Below are 19,399 nucleotides of genomic sequence, written 5' to 3'. Positions count from 1 at the left end.
CCAATCGTAAAAGGAGGGTGCTTGAAGAATGAGCAATGGAATTTGGTTTAAACTGATGCAACTCCCATTGGTTCATCTAATCTAGGCCCCTGTTCATTGGTTCATGCCCACAACAGGCCTTGCTGCTGATTGAACAGATTATCCAGCCCACTCTCAGCAGTTAGGAGCTGCGCTTGGCACCAATGGTTGACCACAGCCAGTTGTTGTTGGAGCACAAGTTAATGTATTCCTATGAGAACCGTCTGGCCACATTCACAAACTGGCCATTCACTGAGAACTGTCGATGTACGCCTGAGAATGTGAGTGTGGGGACTGCTGGGATGGAGGAATGTATCCTGTGGGAGTGGAAATAGGTTGTATATGGCAATGGGAGCAAGTGGTGAGACCAATTTAGGATTTGTTTTGTACGTGTGTGTAGCCCTTTGTGTAGGGGAGGGGTTACAGTACCTCTTTGTTTATGCCTGGGTTTGAAATCTATGATTGCAGTACTTGCTTCCCATTGGAAGATAAGAACTTGTTCCTGAGTAACAATGGAGGGATGTTGGCCTGGGGTTTGTTCTGAAGTAGTAGAAGGTTGGACAAGCCTTGCTCCACAAGGCCAGGAGGAGTTTGTCCTTGAGGGGTGATGATAAATGTTTTTGGTTTCTCTCAAATGGCATTTCAAGCAAATGTAAATCTGGAGGTTAAGCTGCGGGCCACCATTGCTAGTTTTTCCGTGAAATTCTCTCTCTCTCCCTCTCTCTGGAGGGGAGAGAGAGAGAGAGAAGAGACTATAAGGAACTATAACTATAACATCAATGAAGAGACTCCTGCTCTAGTCAAGTAAGTATGAGCATTGTTGTGGTTTGATTATCCTGCTCTGCCCAGTGAGATGCTCTTTGTGGCATTGGTTTATAAATATTTTAAGTTAATGGTTGGGTTAGGGTTTTTTTTTGGTGGGGGTGAAATCTTCAAGTGTCTCCTCCCTGACCTTTCCCATTTGAACAATTGTCCTACTAGTTGCTTGAGTTAATAATTGGATGGACTTTGATCTTCTAGAAGGGACACTGAAGTTTGCTGATTGTCAGTAGTTGCCCTGAGAAACCGTGGCCCTGCCCTACATTCATCCTGTTTACTCCTGGCTGTATGATGCAACACATTGGTTACCCTCATTGAATGAGCTTTGTTAGACAGGACTTTCCCTTTGCAAATCCATTCCATCTCGCTCTCTGATCAGCTCATTTGTCCAAATGCTCAGCCACTCTGTCCCTAATAACCAATTTTAGTAACTGCCCCACAACAGACCAATAGAACTATAATTTTCCAATTTCTTTCTCTCACCCTTAAATAATGGAGTGACATTGGCAATTTTCCAATTCAAGGAGGCAATTCCTGAATGCCGATATGGACACCTCATTGAAGACATTACAATCCACTCAACCCTGTCTGTCTCTCAAAGATCACCCATTGCCCTCATGCCCTATCCAAAAAAAAAAACATCCAATTGATTCTGCTTTAAAGCCCCCTTAACCTTTGGGTTTAATAAATTCCACCTAATGACCTTTCTCAATCCTTGCTTATTTCTTGGGGCTCAAATAGCAGAATCAGTTAAATAAAACAATTTGCCTGATGAAAGTTGTCAATTCCTTTCAATTAAGTCACCTCGTTCTCTCAATTTTACCTCCAATTTAAATTCCTGCAACCCAGAATGTCATCCCCCTCTCCACGCTTTCCTTCCCTGACAGAGCCTCTGTGCTGACCCCGTCACTATTCACTGCTGCTCTGAGTTTGTACCTTTCTTGTATTCATTAATGGTGCTTCTTGGGGATGTGACTTTCTGCTCCTACAGCCACAAAGCCCTTCTGAACCAGACCTGCATTTGATTGTAATGCAGCTTTTAAACCCCTGCTCAGCCCTTCCAAATATCACCATTTGATTTGACTTGTTTACCTTAAATATTTTGTAATGTCATCAGCCTTTTGCCTTTGGCATTGGATTCTCCATTGTAATCTTTGTTATGAAACCAATTTCTCGCTAATCATCGAATCTTGCAGCACAGAAGAAAGCCATTCAGCCCATTGTGGCTGTGCAGGCTCTTTTCACTTTGACAGAGTTATCAAACTAGTCCCATTTCCCTGCTCTTCCCACAGCCTGACAAACCTGTCCTTCGCCAGTGTTTATCCAATTTCCTCTCAAAGTTACTGTTGAATTTTACAGAAATCTTCAAAGTTACCCGACAGGAAGCGGATTCCATAAAAATGTTGAAAAGGGAATTGGATAAATACTTAAAGGAAAAAATAACGGCTGGGGAAAGAGCAGGGGAGTGAGTGGGTAGTGTTTCAAAGTCTGGCCTCCTGGGTTTAATGGTGACTCGTGCCAACTGTGATCGATGACACTGAATATTGAAGATTGACTGTTTCTCTCCAGATGGCCAAGGCTGGCTTTCTACATTGCCCGACTGAGAATGAACCTGATATCGCCACCTGCTTCTTTTGTCTGAAGGAACTGGAGAGTTGGGAGCCTGAAGATGAACCCTGGTAAATGGGATTGTGTGGGAGGGGGGAGACGCGGGGGCAGCGTGCGGGGACGGGCGATGCGGGGGCAGCGCGCGCGCGTGTGTGTGTGTGTGTGTGTGTGTGTGTGTGTGTGTGTGTGTGTGTGTGTGTGTGTGTGTGTGGAGAGGGTTGAGACATTTATCATTAGCTCTATATATTTGAATGAACTTGGCATTTTGTGAGGTTGTGCAGTGAATTAGGAGGCTCGTGCTAGAGAGAAGTTAGAATGTGAGAGAAAATCTCGTGTCCCACATGGAGCTAATCCAGGTGTGCTCCCAGTAAAACCACTGTTCTTTCCCATAGCCCTCTTTTTGTTTTTCCTTCAAGTATTTATCCAGTTCTCAAGTTGCTATTGAAGCTGCTTTCTCCACCATTTCCGGCAATGTGTTCCACATCACAAACTGGCTGTGTTTTTTCACACACGTCCCCGTCGCCTCTGGTTCTTTTGCCAATCACCTTTAAATCTGTGTCCTCTGGGTACAATATCTCAATGATTTTGAAAACCTCTCTCAAATCTCCCCTCAACCTTCTCTGCTCAAAGGAGAACAACCCCAGCTTCTCCAGTCTATCCATGTAACTGTAGTCCTTTATCCCTGGAATCATTCTGGTCAATCTCTGCACCTGCTCCAAGGCCTTCACATCTTTCCTAAAGTGCGGTTCCCAGAATTGGACAACATTCCAGCTGAGGCTGAACCAGTATTGTATAAAGGTGCAGCATAACTCCCTTGTTTTTGTACTCTATGCCTCTAAATATGAAGCCCAGGTTCTCATACTTTTGTTAACAGCCTCCTCAACCTGCCCTGCCACCTTCAAAGATTTGTGCCCCCCCCCCCCCCCATACCCCGCCAAGGTGTCTCTGTTCCTGCACCCCCTTTAAAATTGTATCCTTCAACTTATATTGCTCTCCGCACTGTTCTTACCGCGATGCATCACTTCATACTTTGTTAAATTTCCCCAGTCTGTCCCTGTCCTCCTGAAGTCTGTTACTGTTCTCTGTTCACCACATTTCCCAGTTTTGTCATCTGCAAACTTTGAAGTTATGCCCTGTGCACCCAAGTTCAGATCAAAAAGAAAAAGAACAGTGCTCCTAATATTGACCCCTGGGACCATACTGTTGCTCCCCCGGCCGGTTCCTCTCGCCACTACCCCTCCCACCCCCCACCCCGACTCTTCGGCAGTTCCCTATCCCTGCTACCACTGCCCCTTTAATTCCATCGATCCTACTTTGTCAATGCCTTTTGTCCATATACACATCAAACCTCTTACATCATCATAGAGCTCCATATTAGTCAAACATGATTTGCCTTTAACAAATCTGTGATGCCTTTCAGTTATTAGCCCGTACTTTTCCAAATTCCAATTATTGGATGTTTTGCCACCACTGATCTCGGGCTGACTGGCTTTATCCCTCTCCCCTTAAACAGGAGTGTCACATTTCCAACCCTCCACTCCTCTACATCCAAGACCAATTGTGGCCAGAGTCTCCGCAATGTCCGCCATCACTTCCCTCTGATCTAGGATGCATCCCATCCAGACTGGGGGAACTATTCTACTTTGATGACTGCTGACCTTTTCAGTCCCTCCTCTTTATCTATTTTTTTACCGTCCGATATCATTGCTACATCCTCCTTTTCTGCTCCATTAGCAGAATCCTCTTCTCTTGTGAAGACATGCAAAATGCACATTTAGTATCTCAGCCAAGTCCTCCATGCAAGAATATCTACTTTTGGCCCCTAATTGGACACAATCTTCTTTTGATGACTCTTTCACTGTTTTATAAAAATACTTTTATGCCAGCCTCGAATGTACTTTCAAACTCTCTCTTGCCCTTATTCCCTTTTTAGACCTCCTGTACTTGCTGTATTCAGCTTGTTTCTGCATTGTATGAACAATTTGTCAATCGGAGTGACTGTTGCCAACGACCAGAAGCAGTGCAGAGTGTACTGAGCACTCCAACCAGAAGCATGATGAATCTGCTTTGTAAAATATAGTAAATAGGTGCAGGAGTAGGCCATTCGGTCCTTTGAGCCTGCACCGCCATTCAATGTGATCATAGCTGATCATGCAACTTCAGTACTCCATTCCTGCTTTCTCTCCATACCTCTTAATCCCTTTAGCTGTGAGGGCTACAAGTGTAAAGGGTAAAAAAGAGAGCCCGCATCTAAACGTGGATGCACAGACTGCTTCTGATTTATAACATGCCATTTGGCCCCTCAAGCCTGCTCCACCATTCAATGAGATCATGGCCACTCTTCCACCTCAACTCCACTTTCCTGCACTGTCCCCACATCCCTCAATTCCCTTAATATCCAATATTGTTGGTGGTGGTGACAGCTTTGTCAAAAACCTCATTTTCATCTTTTTTTTTTTAAGTCATCCAGGGAGCTCTGGCCTTTGCTATGAGAGGAAGGATGGGCAGCCATGTGTCTATTCTATACCCCAACCTTCTTTGCTTTCAAGGCCTCCCATTGCTCATTTACTCTTGTACCTGTCAATCTGTGAGCCATCCCACCTGAGGCAGGTTCCTTTTCAACTCAACTTTGCCCTCCTGGAAGTGAGTATTTTCAGATTATTTTTCCATGCCCTGCATGACCATTCTGAACCTAATATTATGATCGCTGTTTCTCAATGCTCTCCCACTGACACAAGCTCCACTCATCCCGTTTCATTCCCCAGAACTAGATCCAGCTCTGCTTCTGTCCTCGGGCTGGAAACATACTGATAAAGAAAGTTCTCTTGTGCACATCTCCAGAATTCCTTTCCCGTTACACAGTTCCTGTCGCAGTCTGTTGGGATAATTAGGCTAACGAGTGGGTTTGTGTTGAGATGACTGACTCCATTCCACCCCTGGCGGAATATGGAGTGGTCCCATCATCGCCATGGTTACCATGCTCTTGTGGTACTTCACACATGGATGGTTGCAGTTGTCACCTTTGTGCTAATGGTTGCTGCTAGAATTTGACTCATTCGATGGTAGTGGGGCCTGAGATGTGGTCCCTGCTTGTGAAACTGACCATAAAACAATCTGAGCAAGTTTTGGTTTTGTGTAGTGAGGTATAAGAGGACAGGGAAAGGCTCTGGGGCTCTGCTGGTCAGATACAAAACCTCTGTTAATGCAATTTCCCCATATCCCAGTCATACATTGTAAGCAGACTGGTGATCGATCAGCTTACCCTTGGAGTAAGACAAACAACAGCTGCAGGATGGGCTGGTCAACGGACTCCTTGAGGATGGGGGGAGACCCCACGGTGTCCCTCGGGGAGAGGGTCCTCGGCTGTCCTTCGGGAGGGTGGAGGGGCCTCTCGCCTATCAATCTTTCGGCAGCTTGGGAGTGAACCATTTAATGGCTTGTCAACTTGTACAAGAAGGAAGATAGTCCAAGTAGAAGGAGTGTGTGTGTGTATAGCAACAGATGTGCCCAGTAACGGTTAGTGACTTGGTGTGGGGTCCTTGGAAGGTATTTGGCGAGGCTTTTGATAGTATGCTGCATCTCCAATGAATGCGTTGCTAAGCTAGGGATGGATGTGATGGAATGAAGAGGTATAAGTTTAGATGCTTTTGGGACACTTGGCGAGCTTCAATATTGGGAAGTGCCGAGTCCAATCTTCCGTCCTGCATGTGGAAGGAAAATGGATGCTGTTCTGGTCAGTGTGAGTGTTGTCAAAAGAACTGGTGACTGTTCCATCAACTAATCTTTGTTTTTATTCCTGCTTTCTTCCCGTCCAACCTCCCCAATAGGATGGAACATCAAAATCATTCTCCAGCTTGTGCATTCCTCGCATTGAAATGTGATGTGTTCGATCTGACTGTGGAAGAGTTTTACAAACTGGAAATGGAGCGGCTGAAGTTGTACATGGTGATATTAGTCCTCAATACATGGCCTGTTACTGTAGGGGAAAGCGGGAGAGGGTGTGATTCATTCACCTACATCTTGTCTTCTCGGGTTTGATTCAAACTAGATTGCAGTGTTGAGGGAGTTTTACTCTGTATTTAAACCGTGCTGTACCAGCCCTGGGAGTATTTGATGGGACAGAGTAGAGGGAGATTTACTCTGCATCCAACCCCATGCTGTACCTGCCCTGGGAATGTTTGATGGGACAATGTAGAGGGAGCTTTACTCTGTATCTAACCGGTTCGCTTCTGATGGCTGAAGTGGGAAGGGCTGTATTTTCTCACACAACAAGCCTCCTCTGTACAAACACAGACCAGAAGGTGCTACACACTGGGGCATGCTTGGACCCTGGCTCAGTGCTGACTCTGTGCTTGTTCTCAATTGTTGCACTCTGATGCATCTCAACGTTCTATTTATTTCCAATGTTTGTTTTATCTTTTGTAGAAGAAAGTTGCCTCTGAGCAAGTGAGTTTGTATCGTGAGTCTGTGAAAGCTGCCAGAGTGAAGGTTGTGGAAAACCTGTTGACCCCGAGGAGTAATGTTGCCCAGCAGGAGTGACAGAATCCTGATCTTTCACATCACATTTCCCTCCTCATTGTGTTTCGGTAATTTGGTGTAATAAAGGACTATTTATTTCACTGATTGTGTTGGAAGAATTATTTAGTTGGACCCTTGATTATGATGCAGCTCTGTACTCCGTTATCAGGATGGATACGTTTGGCTCAATTTTGCCCAAAGCCATTTTTTGGCGTATTGCCAAAGTTACGCCCGTCTTTTAGGCCAGAACTACTTCAAAAATGGAATGTGCCAAGTTTCCCTGATTTTTTCAATATTGGCGCTATGCAGCTGATGGTGGTGGCGGCACAATGCCACCCCTTCTGCGCATGCGCGGAAAAAAGGAAGTTTTTGACGTGATTGCTATGCATATGCAGTACACCACCTGGTCTGCAATTGGCCATTTTTAAAGAGCCAGTTGTGTTTGAGAACGTTGAGTGCTGTGAGAACTGTAATTCTCATTGGAAAAATCGCAGCTGCAATACAAGATGCAACGCGGTGCAAGGACCAACAGTTTCCCACAGGATGAAGTGGCGGCACTAGTTACTGTGATTGAGGCCAGATGGCAGGAGCTGGACACCAGCAGAGGTCACAAAGAAGTGAAGAAATGCTGGAACCATTTTGCAGAAGATTACTGTGCAATGGTGACCACCCCAAAGCTTGGCAGCCAGTGCAAAAAGAAATGGCAGGACCTTGGTCAAGTAGTTAGTGTAAGTAATATTTTCATTTATTCAATAAAATTGTAAATGTGACCATCTGTATATGTCCCACCCAGCAGAAAGGCACCCTCTCTAAAATGTTACATTTTCATCTTTGTTACACTCACAATAAATGGTGAGACTGAGTACTGTGTGTAATGAGCAAGTGTGACCTTAGCTCCTTTATTAAGATTCCAGAGTGCAGGTACCTCTTGGGTGGCCTGCTTATATACTGTGCTCCCAAGAGAGGCTGGGATCCCTTGGGACTCCAATAGGTGGGTCCTCTGGTGGTCAGGTGTGATGCAGGTTACAAAGGATTAAATGCATAACAATCTTTGCAGAGGAAAGTGGCACACGACAAACGAGAAAGAACTCGAACAGGAGGAGGCCCGGAAAATCTGCAGCCACTGACACCCTTGGGAGAGAGAGTCGCTGCTTTGATGGGTCCTGCCTGGAGAAAAGCAACCACCACCGCACAAACTTGAGGGAGAGGGTAAGTCCTGCAAATTCAACAGTCTGGCTTTGCTAAATGTTAAGTACTGCGCAGGCTAGCCATGCTTCGGTTCATGGGGATGTCTCTGTTAGCACATTGCATCAACCGAAGCATAGCTATCATTCATCGTGGTCCTTCAAATGAGCCTGCTGCCTGTGCTGTGTGAGCCTACTTATAACACCCACCCTGCCCCCTCCTCTGCTGCTAACCATTTGTTTGTTCTGTTATATTTTGCAGAATGTGAGGCCAACCCTGACAATGCAGAAGAGGATTCAGATGATGACAAGCCTGAAGAGAGCATCTTCCAGACCAAGAGCATAGGAGTGAGAGGCAGGGGGAGGGGATGGATGTAGCCCCCACAGTTGTACTCACTTAAGGAGGTGCAGCTACCGCCCATTTAGGTGCTAGCCCCTTCCCTGAGTAGTGGTTTGAGTGTTGGTTGGACATTCCATGGTTTCCCACTGTCAGAGACTGGGGATCCCTGTGGGGTGCAGTGAGCCACACCCAGGGTGAGGAGCTCGACAGCGCCCTCCTGAGGTGCAGGATCCAACAAATGTGGTTCAGATGATGACAATGAGGGCAGAGAGCATTGACCTTACGCGATCACTCCTGGACACCATCAGTGGGGTGGGTGATGAGGTATCGGGAGAAGTAACAATACTCTCTCGAGAAATGGGAATGTTGTCGAAGTGGTTTTGCCCTTGGTTTTGAATCACCCCCCTTACAAAAGTTCTAGACACCGGAATTATAGTAGTGAACAGAAATACAGTTATAGCCAGATCTTTTGGTCTGAACTGTCAATGCTTTTCTTCAAGTTAAAGCACACACCTGCACCCAGTAAAACACCCTGGTGGTGCAAAATAAATAGACCCAGTACAACACACAACCCTGGCCTCTTTGAACAGGCCCCTATCACAATGTACCCACGACTAAAACAGCCCTGCTTGGTTTGATAGGGCATCACCCAATCTGTCCACCAGTGTGTGCATACAACTAACCTCCCCATGCAACCTCTAAGGCTTGGTTGGGACACACGACTCCCCTTCACACTATGCGATGTTCTTAAAGAATGCTTGGGCTGGGATAATGCTCACGAGAGAGCGAGAAACTCTTATACCTGCAAAAATGTTTCTTCTCGCACCAAAGTTAGTCCTTCGCCTGAGGCAGTATGGCAGCAAATGAAACAACTTTTCGGCCGGTGTCTTTGTCAACTGGCTGTTTCCGGGGGTGAGGCTCTGCCAAGTCTGGGTGGCTGACGAGCTTCCTTTGTGTCTAGAGCACTGACCAATCTTCCTGATGGGTTCCCATTCCATGACAAAAGGACCCCCCCATCAACCACCTTCCTGCAATTTCAGCCATTGATCCATCCCTGCCCATCTGACGTGTATTGCTGTGGAACTTGTTTGGACCTAGCCCAAGTCATGCTGTTCTGCTCGTCTGCAGTAATAGAAAATGTGTCCAAAACTTAGTCAAAAAGTTTAGGCTTTTGCTTTCGATGTTTTCGTTGAATCCTTGCATGTCCAGGAATATGAGGGAGGGAATGTTGGAGTTAGCTGCTGCAATACGGGAATGTGCCTAGACATAGAAACATAGAAAATAGGTGTAGAAGTAGGCCATTCGAGCCTGCACCGCCATTCAATAAGATCATGGCTGATCATTCACCTCAGTACCCCTTTCCTGCTTTCTCTCCATACCCCTTGATCCCTTTAGCTGTAAGGGCCATGTCGCATTCCCTCGAATATATCTAACGAACTGGCATCAACAACACTCTGCGGTAGGGAATTCCACAGGTTAACAACTTTGAGTGAAGAAGTTTCTCCTCATCTCAGTCCCAAATGGCTTACCCCTTATCCTTAGACTGTGACCCCTGGTTTTGGATTTTGGGAACATTCTTCCTGCATCTAACCTGTTCAGTCCTGTCAGAATTTTACATGGTTCTATGAGATCCCCTCTCATCCTTCTAAACTCCAGTGAATACAGGCCCAGTCGATCCAGACTCTCATGTGAAAGTCCTGCCATCCCGGGAATCAGTCTGGTGAACCTTCGCTGCACGCCCTCAATAGCAAGAATGTCCTTCCTCAGATTAGGAGACCAAAACTGAACACACTATTCCAGGTGAGGCCTCACCAAGGCCCTTTACAACTGCAGTAAGATCTCCCTGCTCCTATACTCAAATCCTCTCGCTATGAAGGCCAACATACCATTTGCCGCCTTCACCGCCTGCTGTACCTGCATGCCAACTTCCAATGACTGATGTACCATGACACCCAGGTCTCATTGCACCTTCCTTTTTCCTAATCTGCCGACTTTCAGATACTATTCTGCCTTCATGTTTTTGCCACCAAAGTGGATAACCTCACATTTAGCCACACTATACTACCCACTCACCTAACCTGTCCAAGTCACCCTGCAACCTCTCAGCATCCTCCTCACAGCTCACACCACCACCCAGCTTTGTATCATCTGCAAACTTGGAGATATTACTTTCAATTCCTTCATCTAAATCAGTGATGTATATTGTAAATAGCTGAGCCCTGCAGCACCCCACTAGTCACTGCCTGCCATTCTGAAAAGGACCCATTTATCCCAACTCTCTGCTTCCTGTCTGCCAACCAGTTCTCTATCCACGTCAATACATTACCCCCAATACCATGTGCTTTAATTTTGCACACCAATCTCTTGCGTGGGACCTTGTCAAAAGCCTTTTGAAAGTCCAAATACAGCACATCCACTGGTTCTCCCTTGTCGACTCTACTAGTTACATCCTCAAAAAATTCCAGAAGATTTGTCAAGCATGATTTCCCTTTCCTAAATCCATGCTGACTTGGACCGATCCTGTCACTGCTTTCCAATTGCACTGCTATTTTATCTTTAATAATTGATTCCAACATTTTCCCCAGTACTGATGTCGGGCTAACCGGTCTATAATTCCCTGTTTTCTCTCTCCCTCCTTTCTTCAAAAGTGGTGTTACATTAGCTACCCTCCAGTCCATAGGAACTGATCCAGAGTCAATAGACTGTTGGAAAATGATCACCACTATTTCTAGGGCCACTTCCTTAAGTACTCTGGGATGCAGACTATCAGGCCCTGGAGATTTATCGGCCTTCAATCCCATCAATTTCCCTAACACAATTTCCTGCCTAATGAGGATTTCCTTCGGTTCCTCCTTCTCGCTAGACCTTCGGTCCCCTAGTATTTCCGTAATGTTATTTATGTCTTCCTTCGTGAAGACAGAACCAAAGTATTTGTTCAATTGGTCTGCCATTTCTTTGTTCCCCATTATAAATTCACCTGATTCTGACTGCAAGGGACCTACGTTTGTCTTCACTAATCTTTTTCTCTTCACATATCTAAGATGATTTTGCTGTCAGTTTTTATGTTCCCATGTTCCCAGCAAGCTTCTTCTCGTACCTATTTTTCCCCTCCTATTTAAACCCTTTGTCCTCCTCTGCTGAATTCTAAATTTCTCCCAGTCCTCATATTTGCTACTTTTTCTGACCAATTTATATGCCTCTTCCTTTGATTTAACGCTATCCCTAATTTCCCTTGTTAGCCACTGTTGAGCCACCTTCCCTGTTTTATTTTTACTCAAGACAGGGATGTACAATTGTTGAAATTCAACCATATGATCTTTAAATGTTTGCCATTGCCTATCCACCATCAACCCTTTGAGTATCATTCGCCAGTCTATTCTAGCCATACCGTCTAAGTTACCTTTCCTTAAGTTCAAGAACCTCGTCTCTGAATGAACTGTCACTCCATCTTAATAAACAATTCTACCATATTATAGTCACACTTTCCCAAGGGGCCTCGTACAACAAGATTGCTAATTAGTCCTTTCTCATTACATATCACCCAGTCTAGGATGGCCAGCGCTCTAGTTGGTTCCTTGACATATTGGTCTAGAAAACCATCCCTAATACACTCCAGGAAATCATCCTCCGACCGTACTGCTCCCAGTTTGGTTAGCCCAATCTATATGTTGATTAAAGTCACCCCTGATAACTGCTGTACCTTTATTGTATGCATCCCTAATTCCTTGTTTGATGCTGTCCCCAACCTCACTATTACTGTTTGGTGGTCTGTACACAACTCCCACTAGCGCTTTCTGCTCTTTGGTATTCCACAGCTCTACCCTTACAGATTCCACATCATCCAAGCTAATGTCCTTCCTTACTATTGTGTTAATTTCCTCCTTAACCAGCAATGCTACCCCACCTCCTTTTCCTTTCTTTCTATCCTTCTTGAATGTAGAATACCCCTGGATGTTGAGTTCCCAGCCTTGGTTACCCTGGAGCCATTTCTCCGTAATCCCAATTATGTCAGATTCGCTAATAGCTGCCTGTGCAGTTAATTCGTCCACCTTATTACGAATACTCCTCGTATTGAGGCACAGAGCCTTCAGGCTTGTCTTTTTAACACACTTTGTCCCTTTTAGACTTTTGCTGTAATGTGCCCCTTTTTGATTTTTGCCTTGGGGTTTCTCTGCCCTCCACTTTTACTTTTCTTCTTTTCTATCTTTTGCTTCTTGCCCCATTTTACTTCACTCTGTCTCCCTGACTAGGTTCCCATCCCCCTGCCATATTAGTTTAATCCCTCCATCAGCACGAGCAAACACTCCCCCTAGCACATTGGTTCTGGTCCTGCCCAGGTGCAGATCGTCCAGCTTGTACTGGTCCCACCTCCTCCAGAACCGGCTCCAATGTCCCAGGAATTTGAACCCCTCCCCCTTGCACCATTTCTAAAGCCACGTATTCATCTGAGTTATCTTGCAATTCCTACTTTGACTAGCACGTGGCACTTGTAGCAATCCTGAGATTACTACCTTTTTGAGGTCCTGCTTTTTAATTTAACTCCTAGCTCCCTAAATTCAGCTTGTAGGACCTCATCCAGTTTTTTTTTACCTATATGCACCATGACAACTGGCTGTTCGCCCTCCCCCTCCAAAATGGCCTGCAGCTGCTCTGAGACATCCTTGACCCTTGCACCAGGGAGGCAACATACCATCCTGGAATCTCGATTGTGGCTGCAGAAACATCTATCTATTCCCCTTACAATAGAATCCCCCTACCATTATAGCTCTCCCACTCTCTTTCCTGCCCTCCTGTGCAGTAGAACTACCCACGGTGTCATGAACTTGGCTGCTGTCGCCCTCACTTGATGAGTCCGACCCCACACCCATTGAAAATCAACTGTGACTCCCACTCCAAACCTCAGGCCAGCCTCAAGAGGCCCAGGCTGGGCCCTCCACATTGCTGCCTGCCCCCTTCTCCACCGTGCCCACCCCCCCCACCCCCTCAAGTAGTGCGCATTTCCCAAGATGTTAGAAAGAATAAGCTTGGTACCAACCTGAGAAATGTTGCGCCACTGCCTGCAGGCAGGGGTGGAGTCACCAAGACCAAGCGCAGCGGGCAATCTTAGAATAAATTGGAGGAGAGATGGGTGCAGACTTTCTTTGCTGCTATTGTTCAGCATCATCATAGGCAGTCCCTCGGAATCGAGGAAGACTTGCTTGCAATCTAAAAATGAGTCCTTAGGTGGCTGAACAGTCCAATATGAGAACAGCAGTCTCTGTCACAGGTGGGACAGATAGTCGTTGAGGAAAGGGGTGGGTGGGGAGTCTGGTTTGCCAGCTGCTCCTTCTGCTGCCTGCACTTGATTTCTGCATGCTCTCGGCGATGAGACTCTGTGCTCAGCGCCCTGCTGGATGCACTTCCTCCACTTTGGGCAGTCTTTGACCAGGGATTCCCAGGTGTCAGTGGGGATGTTGCACTTTATCAGGGAGGCTTTGAGGGTGTCCTTGTAATGCTGTTGTAACTATTCTCAAATAAAAAGTTTTTTGTAAGTTATGTAAATTTAGTGATCTTAAGTGAAAGCTTTAAAGTTTGGTACAAGAATATCTTCATTTAAGTACAAACAAATATTTGGGTTAAACTTTTGAATTAAATATATTTCAATTATAACTGAATCATTTCCACTATTTGTTTGATTAACAACTTTTGAAGGAAACTATAATCATTTCCATCATTTGTTTCATCAACACAACATTACGGAACAGGTCCAAACAGTAAAATGGCCCGTGTGGAATAGTTGCCGCTGAGCCTTCAGGCAGCAAAGCGTTCACGCATGAGCTGCTGGCAGAAGGCTCGAACAATCGTTAAAGGGGCACGACGGCTCGCCCTCTGTCGTCGTAGTTCAGGAAGTTGCATAGCCGCCTCCTCCTCCTCCTCCTTCCTCTTCCTCCTTGTCCCTTCAGGTGGGTTGTCTGCTACTAGCTGCTGCTGCCTCATGAGGGCTAAGTTGTGCAGCATGCAGCACACAAGTGAACTGACCGACAATCTCGCAAGTACAGCAAGTAGCCTCCAGAGGGGTGTCATGAGTCAGGTGACGAGGCCATACCTTTTGTCTCCCAGTAGCCAGCTCTACCCTTCTGGCTGCTGTTGAAACATGGCAGATATAATGCTCTCGCGTCGGATGAATGCATCATGGGTGCTCCCAGGGTATCTTGCATCGACTGACATATGATGCATGTTGTCACAGATGAGCTGCACATTAATGGAGTGGAAGCTTTTCTGTTCCTGTACATCTCACAATCCTCAAAGGTGCTCGCAAGGCGATGTGGGTACAACCAATAGAGCCCTGTACCTTTGGGAAGCCAGCAATCCTGGAGAAGCCCTCAGCCTTGTCATGGATTGTCTGGGTGGTCATGGGGAACTTTATAAGAACATAAGAAGTAGGAACAGAAATCAGCCATGCCTGCTCCACCATTTAATAAGATCATGGCTGATCCGGTCATGGACTCAGCTCCACTTCCCTGCCCACTCCCCATAATCCCTTATTCCTTTATCATTTAAGAAACTGCCTATTTCTGTCTTAAATTTATTCAATGACCTAGCTTCCACAGCTCTCTGATGCAGTGAATTCCATAGATTTACAACCCTCAGAGAAGAAATTTCTCCTCATCTCAGTTTTAAATGGGCAGCCCCTCATTCTAAGATCATGCCCTCTAGTTCTAGTCTCCCCCATCAGTGGAAACACCCTCTCTGCATCCACCTTGTCAAGCCCCCTCATAATCTTATACGTTTCGATAAGATCACCTCTCATTCTTCTGAATTCCATTGAGTAGAGGCCCAACCTACTCAACCTTTCCTCATAAGACGACCCCCTCATCTCTGGAATCAACCTTGTGAACTTTTTCTGAATTGCCTCCAAAACAAGTATATCCTTTCGTAAATATGGAAACCAAACTGCACGTAGTTTTCCAGGTGTGGCCTCACCAATACCTTATATAGCTGTAGCAAGACTTCCCTGCTTTTATACTCCATCCCCTTTGCAATAAAGGCCTGATGCCATTGGTCCTCCTGATCACTTGCTGTACCTGCACACTAACCTTTTGTGTTTCATTCATAAGTAACCCCAGGTCCTGCTCTACTGCGGCACTTTGCAAACTTTCTCCATTTAAATAATAACTTGCTATTTGATTTTTTTTCTGCCAAAGTGCATGACCTCACTCTTTCCAACATTATACTCCATCTGCCAAATTTTTGCCCACTCACTTAGCCTGTCTATGTCCTCCTCGCACATTGCTTTTCCTCCCATCTTTGTATTATGTAGTCATTCCTCCACACATATAGTGCAGCCGTGACCTGCTGAATGCAGACATGTGTTGCATGTTGAGAAATGGCGCACATATCCCCAGTTGTGGTTTCACCAACTCGCAGATCTCAGTTACAAATTCTTTGTGGAAACGCAGCCTTCCGACACAGTCTGCATCACTCGGGTGGAGGTACGAATGCCTGTCTCAATATACCCAACGTGGGTAAGGCCTCCTGCCCAGCACCCTACCGGCTCTGAGGTTCTTGATGCGATGATGTCGAATCAATTGTCTCTTCCGCAGCACCATGATGCAAAATGCTTGCACAAGGTATGACATTATCAGTGTTGCCCCCATGCTTAAATTTTACCTTTGCAAGCAGCACAAAACAACAGGAAGACAGGACAAGGTTCTTTGTTCTCTCTCCCCACAGGTCTGTATGGACCACACCCAGGTCTGACCAGGCTCAGTGATCAGGTACCCAACTCCCCCCGGGCTACATTTGATGCGTAGTGCAGTCATGTGATGTCTTCGTCGCCTTCCACAGCCCCCCACCTCCGCGGCCGTGGGGAGACGGGGGGAGGCGGGGGCGGAGCCGTTGGGAGATGAGGCGTGGGGAGACGGGGCGGGCCATGGGGAGGCGGGGAGACGGGGCAGTGAGGTGTACCAGCACAGCTAACACTGAAACGGGCGGAAACGACCAATCGGAGGGCCGTCCCTCAGTCCACACCCCTTACAGTGCTGATGGAAGACCATCCTCGGCACCCGCTAAAGGATGCGCAGTGACACGCAGCTCACGGGGCTGATTGCAATAAGGCTTGAGGACAGTTTTTAGATTGTCTCATCTGGACCGTGAGCCTTGTGTCCTGACCATTGGATTGCACAGCATGAGGCATGATTTAACTTCGGTCCTGTCACTTTGTACAAATAGAGTGTGAGCGCCGGGGAGGGAGTCTGAGCGGGGGGGGGGGGGGGAAGTGTGTGTGGGGGGGGAGTGTGAGCGGGGGGGGGGGGAAGTGTGTGGGGGGGGGAGTGTGAGCGGGGGGAGGGGGGAGTGTGTGGAGGGGGAGTGTGAGCGGGGGGGGGAGGGGAGTGTGAGCGGGTGCTGGGGGGAGTGTGAGCGGGTGCGGGGGGAAGTGTGTGGGGGGGGACTGTGAGCGGGTGCGGGGGGGAGTGTGAGCGGGTGCGGGGGGAAGTGTGTGGGGGGGGAGTGTGAGCGGGTGCGGGGGGCAGTGTGTGGGGGGGGAGTGTGAGCGGGTGCGGGGGGGGTGTGAGCGGGTGCGGGGGGAAGTGTGTGGGGGGGGAGTGTGAGCGGGTGCGGGGGGAAGTGTGTGGGGGGGGGAGTGTGAGCGGGTGCGGGGGGAAGTGTGTGGGGGGGGGGTGTGAGCGGGGGGGAGTGTGAGCGGGTGTGGGGGGAAGTGTGTGGGGGGGAGTGTGAGCGGGTGCGGGGGGAAGTGTGTAGGGGGGGGGAGTGTGAGCGGGTGCTGGGGGGAAGTGTGTGGGGGGGGAGTGTGAGCGGGGGGGAGTGTGATCGGGTGCGGGGGGAAGTGTGTGGGGGGGGGGGAGTGTGAGCGGGTGCGGGGGGAAGTGTGTAGGGGGGGGAGTGTGAGTGTGTGGGGGGGGGAGTGTGAGCGGGGGGGAGTGTGAGCGGGTGCGGGGGGCAGTGTGTGGGGGGGGGGGAGTGTGAGCGGGTGCGGGGGGCAGTGTGTGGGGGGGGGGAGTGTGAGCGGGTGCGGGGGGAAGTGTGTGGGGGGGGGAGTGTGAGCGGGTGCGGGGGGAAGTGCGTGGGGGGGGGGAGTGTGAGCGGGTGCAGGGGGAAGTGTGTGGGGGGGGGGGAGTGTGAGCGGGTGCGGGGGGAAGTGTGTAGGGGGGGGGAGTGTGAGCGGGTGCGGGGGGGAAGTGTGTGGGGGGGGAGTGTGAGCGGGGGGGAGTGTGATCGGGTGCGGGGGGAAGTGTCTGGGGGGGGGGGAGTGTGAGCGGGTGCGGGGGGAAGTGTGTAGGGGGGGGAGTGTGAGTGTGTGGGGGGGGGAGTGTGAGCGGGGGGGAGTGTGAGCGGGTGCGGGGGGCAGTGTGTGGGGGGGGGGAGTGTGAGCGGGTGCGGGGGGAAGTGTGTGGGGGGGGGAGTGTGAGCGGGTGCGGGGGGAAGTGCGTGGGGGGGGGAGTGTGAGCGGGTGCAGGGGGAAGTGTGTGGGGGGGGGGAGTGTGAGCGGGTGCGGGGGGAAGTGTGTGGGGGGGGGGGGGAGTGTGAGCGGGTGCGGGGGGAAGTGTGTGGGGGGTGTGTGAGCAGGTGCGGGGGGAAGTGTGTGGGGGGGAGTGTGAGCTGGGGGGAGTGTGAGCGGGTGCGGGGGGAAGTGTCTGGGGGGGGGCAAGTGTGAGCAGGTGCGGGGGGAAGTGTGTGGGGTGGGGGGGAGTGTGAGCAGGTGCGGGGGGAAGTGTGTGGGGGGGGAGTGTGAGCAGGTGCGGGGGGAAGTGTGTGGGGGGGGGAGTGTGAGCTGGAGGGAGTGTGAGCGGGTGCGGGGGGAAGTGTGTGGGGGGGGGGAGTGTGAGCGGGTGCGGGGGGAAGTGTGTGGGGGGGGGGAGTGTGAGCGGGTGCGGGGGGAAGTGTGTGGGGGGGGGAGTGTGAGCGGGGGGAGTGTGAGCGGGTGCGGGGGGATGTGTGTGGGGGGGTGGTGTGAGCGGGGCGGGGTGAGCAGGGGGAGGGGGAGTGTGAGTGGGGGTGGGTACTGAATGGGGGAGAGTGAGGCTGTGCTGATAAAATCGGTTCTTGTGGAAACGAATCCACTTAATCACACACACACGTTGCAGAGCAAACTCTTTTATTTCACATCAGATTGCGTCAACAGTCGTGCACTGCTCCTCACGGGGTCAGCGGGAATGCCGACGCTACGTATTTCTTGCCGTTTCCATATGTGGACTTGGTCCAGGTGTACGTTTGAATGTTCATGGTGTTCCCACCGAGGCTCACCGTGCACCTGCGGGGAAACAGCAGAAGGTCAAATACTTTCTGATTCCTGCGGCCCAGATATCAACACCTGGACAACCCAGGACCCGCGGGCCCAACCCCTCTGATAGGCCCGGCACATTGAGTGAGGTGAGTCTGGCGGGCAGTTACACAGCCCGAAAATGGGCATGGTTGGAGCGTATCGAACCGCAGCTAAGCAATGGAGATCGCTGAGCTGGCTGACCAGCCAATCCCCAACCTGTCGTAGACTTCAGCCCATCCAAAGCCCAGCTACCCTGATCCTATCCCGCAGCACGACTTGCCCAACCCACCAACCCTGCCCTTCATGACCCACACTGACTCCTGGAACGTCAACACCTCCTGCTGATAATCTACTCCCTCCATGGCCTCTCCACTCCCTATCTCTGTAACCTCCTCGAGCTCCACAACACCTCCTGAAATATCCGCCCACTGAGTCTCGGCCTTTGGTCATCCATCATTGGCAGCCGTGCCTTCAGCTGGTCAGGCCCGGAGCTTCGGAATTCACTCTCTGAACCTCTCTCCTCCTTTAAAACGTTTCTTAAACCTACCTCTTTAACCAAGCTTTTGGTCACCTGTCCGAATATGTGCTCCTGTGGCTGATCCTCCAAATGTTGTTTAATTACGCCTCTGTAAAGCGCATTGGATCATT

The 19,399-nt window shown here is 49.0% G+C and overlaps 2 protein-coding genes across 2 annotated transcripts in view; one reads left to right on the top strand and one right to left on the bottom strand.

Annotated features, from left to right (window-relative positions):
• Nucleotides 1-221: 221 nt before the first annotated feature.
• On the top strand, nucleotides 222-8,525 carry LOC139275633 (baculoviral IAP repeat-containing protein 5-like). The gene is made up of 5 exons (XM_070892806.1): nucleotides 222-299; nucleotides 2,407-2,516; nucleotides 6,273-6,423; nucleotides 6,871-6,961; nucleotides 8,410-8,525. Exons 1-5 carry the CDS (start codon nucleotides 222-224, stop codon nucleotides 8,523-8,525), a joined length of 546 nt encoding a protein of 181 aa, XP_070748907.1.
• Nucleotides 8,526-18,624: 10,099 nt separating this feature from the next.
• endou (endonuclease, polyU-specific) overlaps nucleotides 18,625-19,399 on the bottom strand; it is a 113,400-nt gene continuing 112,625 nt past the window's right edge. The window contains exon 9 of the mRNA XM_070892805.1: nucleotides 18,625-18,739. Coding sequence (XP_070748906.1) covers nucleotides 18,625-18,739 — 115 coding nt within the window. The remainder of the gene's footprint in view (nucleotides 18,740-19,399) is intronic.

This window comes from Pristiophorus japonicus, chromosome 11, assembly GCF_044704955.1.
Source record: "Pristiophorus japonicus isolate sPriJap1 chromosome 11, sPriJap1.hap1, whole genome shotgun sequence".
Classification (NCBI taxonomy): domain Eukaryota; kingdom Metazoa; phylum Chordata; class Chondrichthyes; family Pristiophoridae; genus Pristiophorus; species Pristiophorus japonicus.
The sequence above is the reverse complement of the archived record's forward strand: the minus strand, read 5'-3'. Positions and strand labels throughout refer to the sequence as shown.

What these genes read in the sequence shown, in the direction of transcription:
- LOC139275633 (XM_070892806.1), top strand. Translation starts at nt 222, where the DNA reads ATGTATTCCTATGAGAACCGTCTGGCCACATTCACAAACTGGCCATTC. An exon ending in GTCGATGTACGCCTGAGAAT is followed by an intron (nt 300 to 2,406) that starts GTGAGTGTGGGG and finishes GTTTCTCTCCAG; the next exon opens with ATGGCCAAGGCTGGCTTTCT. An exon ending in GAGCCTGAAGATGAACCCTG is followed by an intron (nt 2,517 to 6,272) that starts GTAAATGGGATT and finishes CCTCCCCAATAG; the next exon opens with GATGGAACATCAAAATCATT.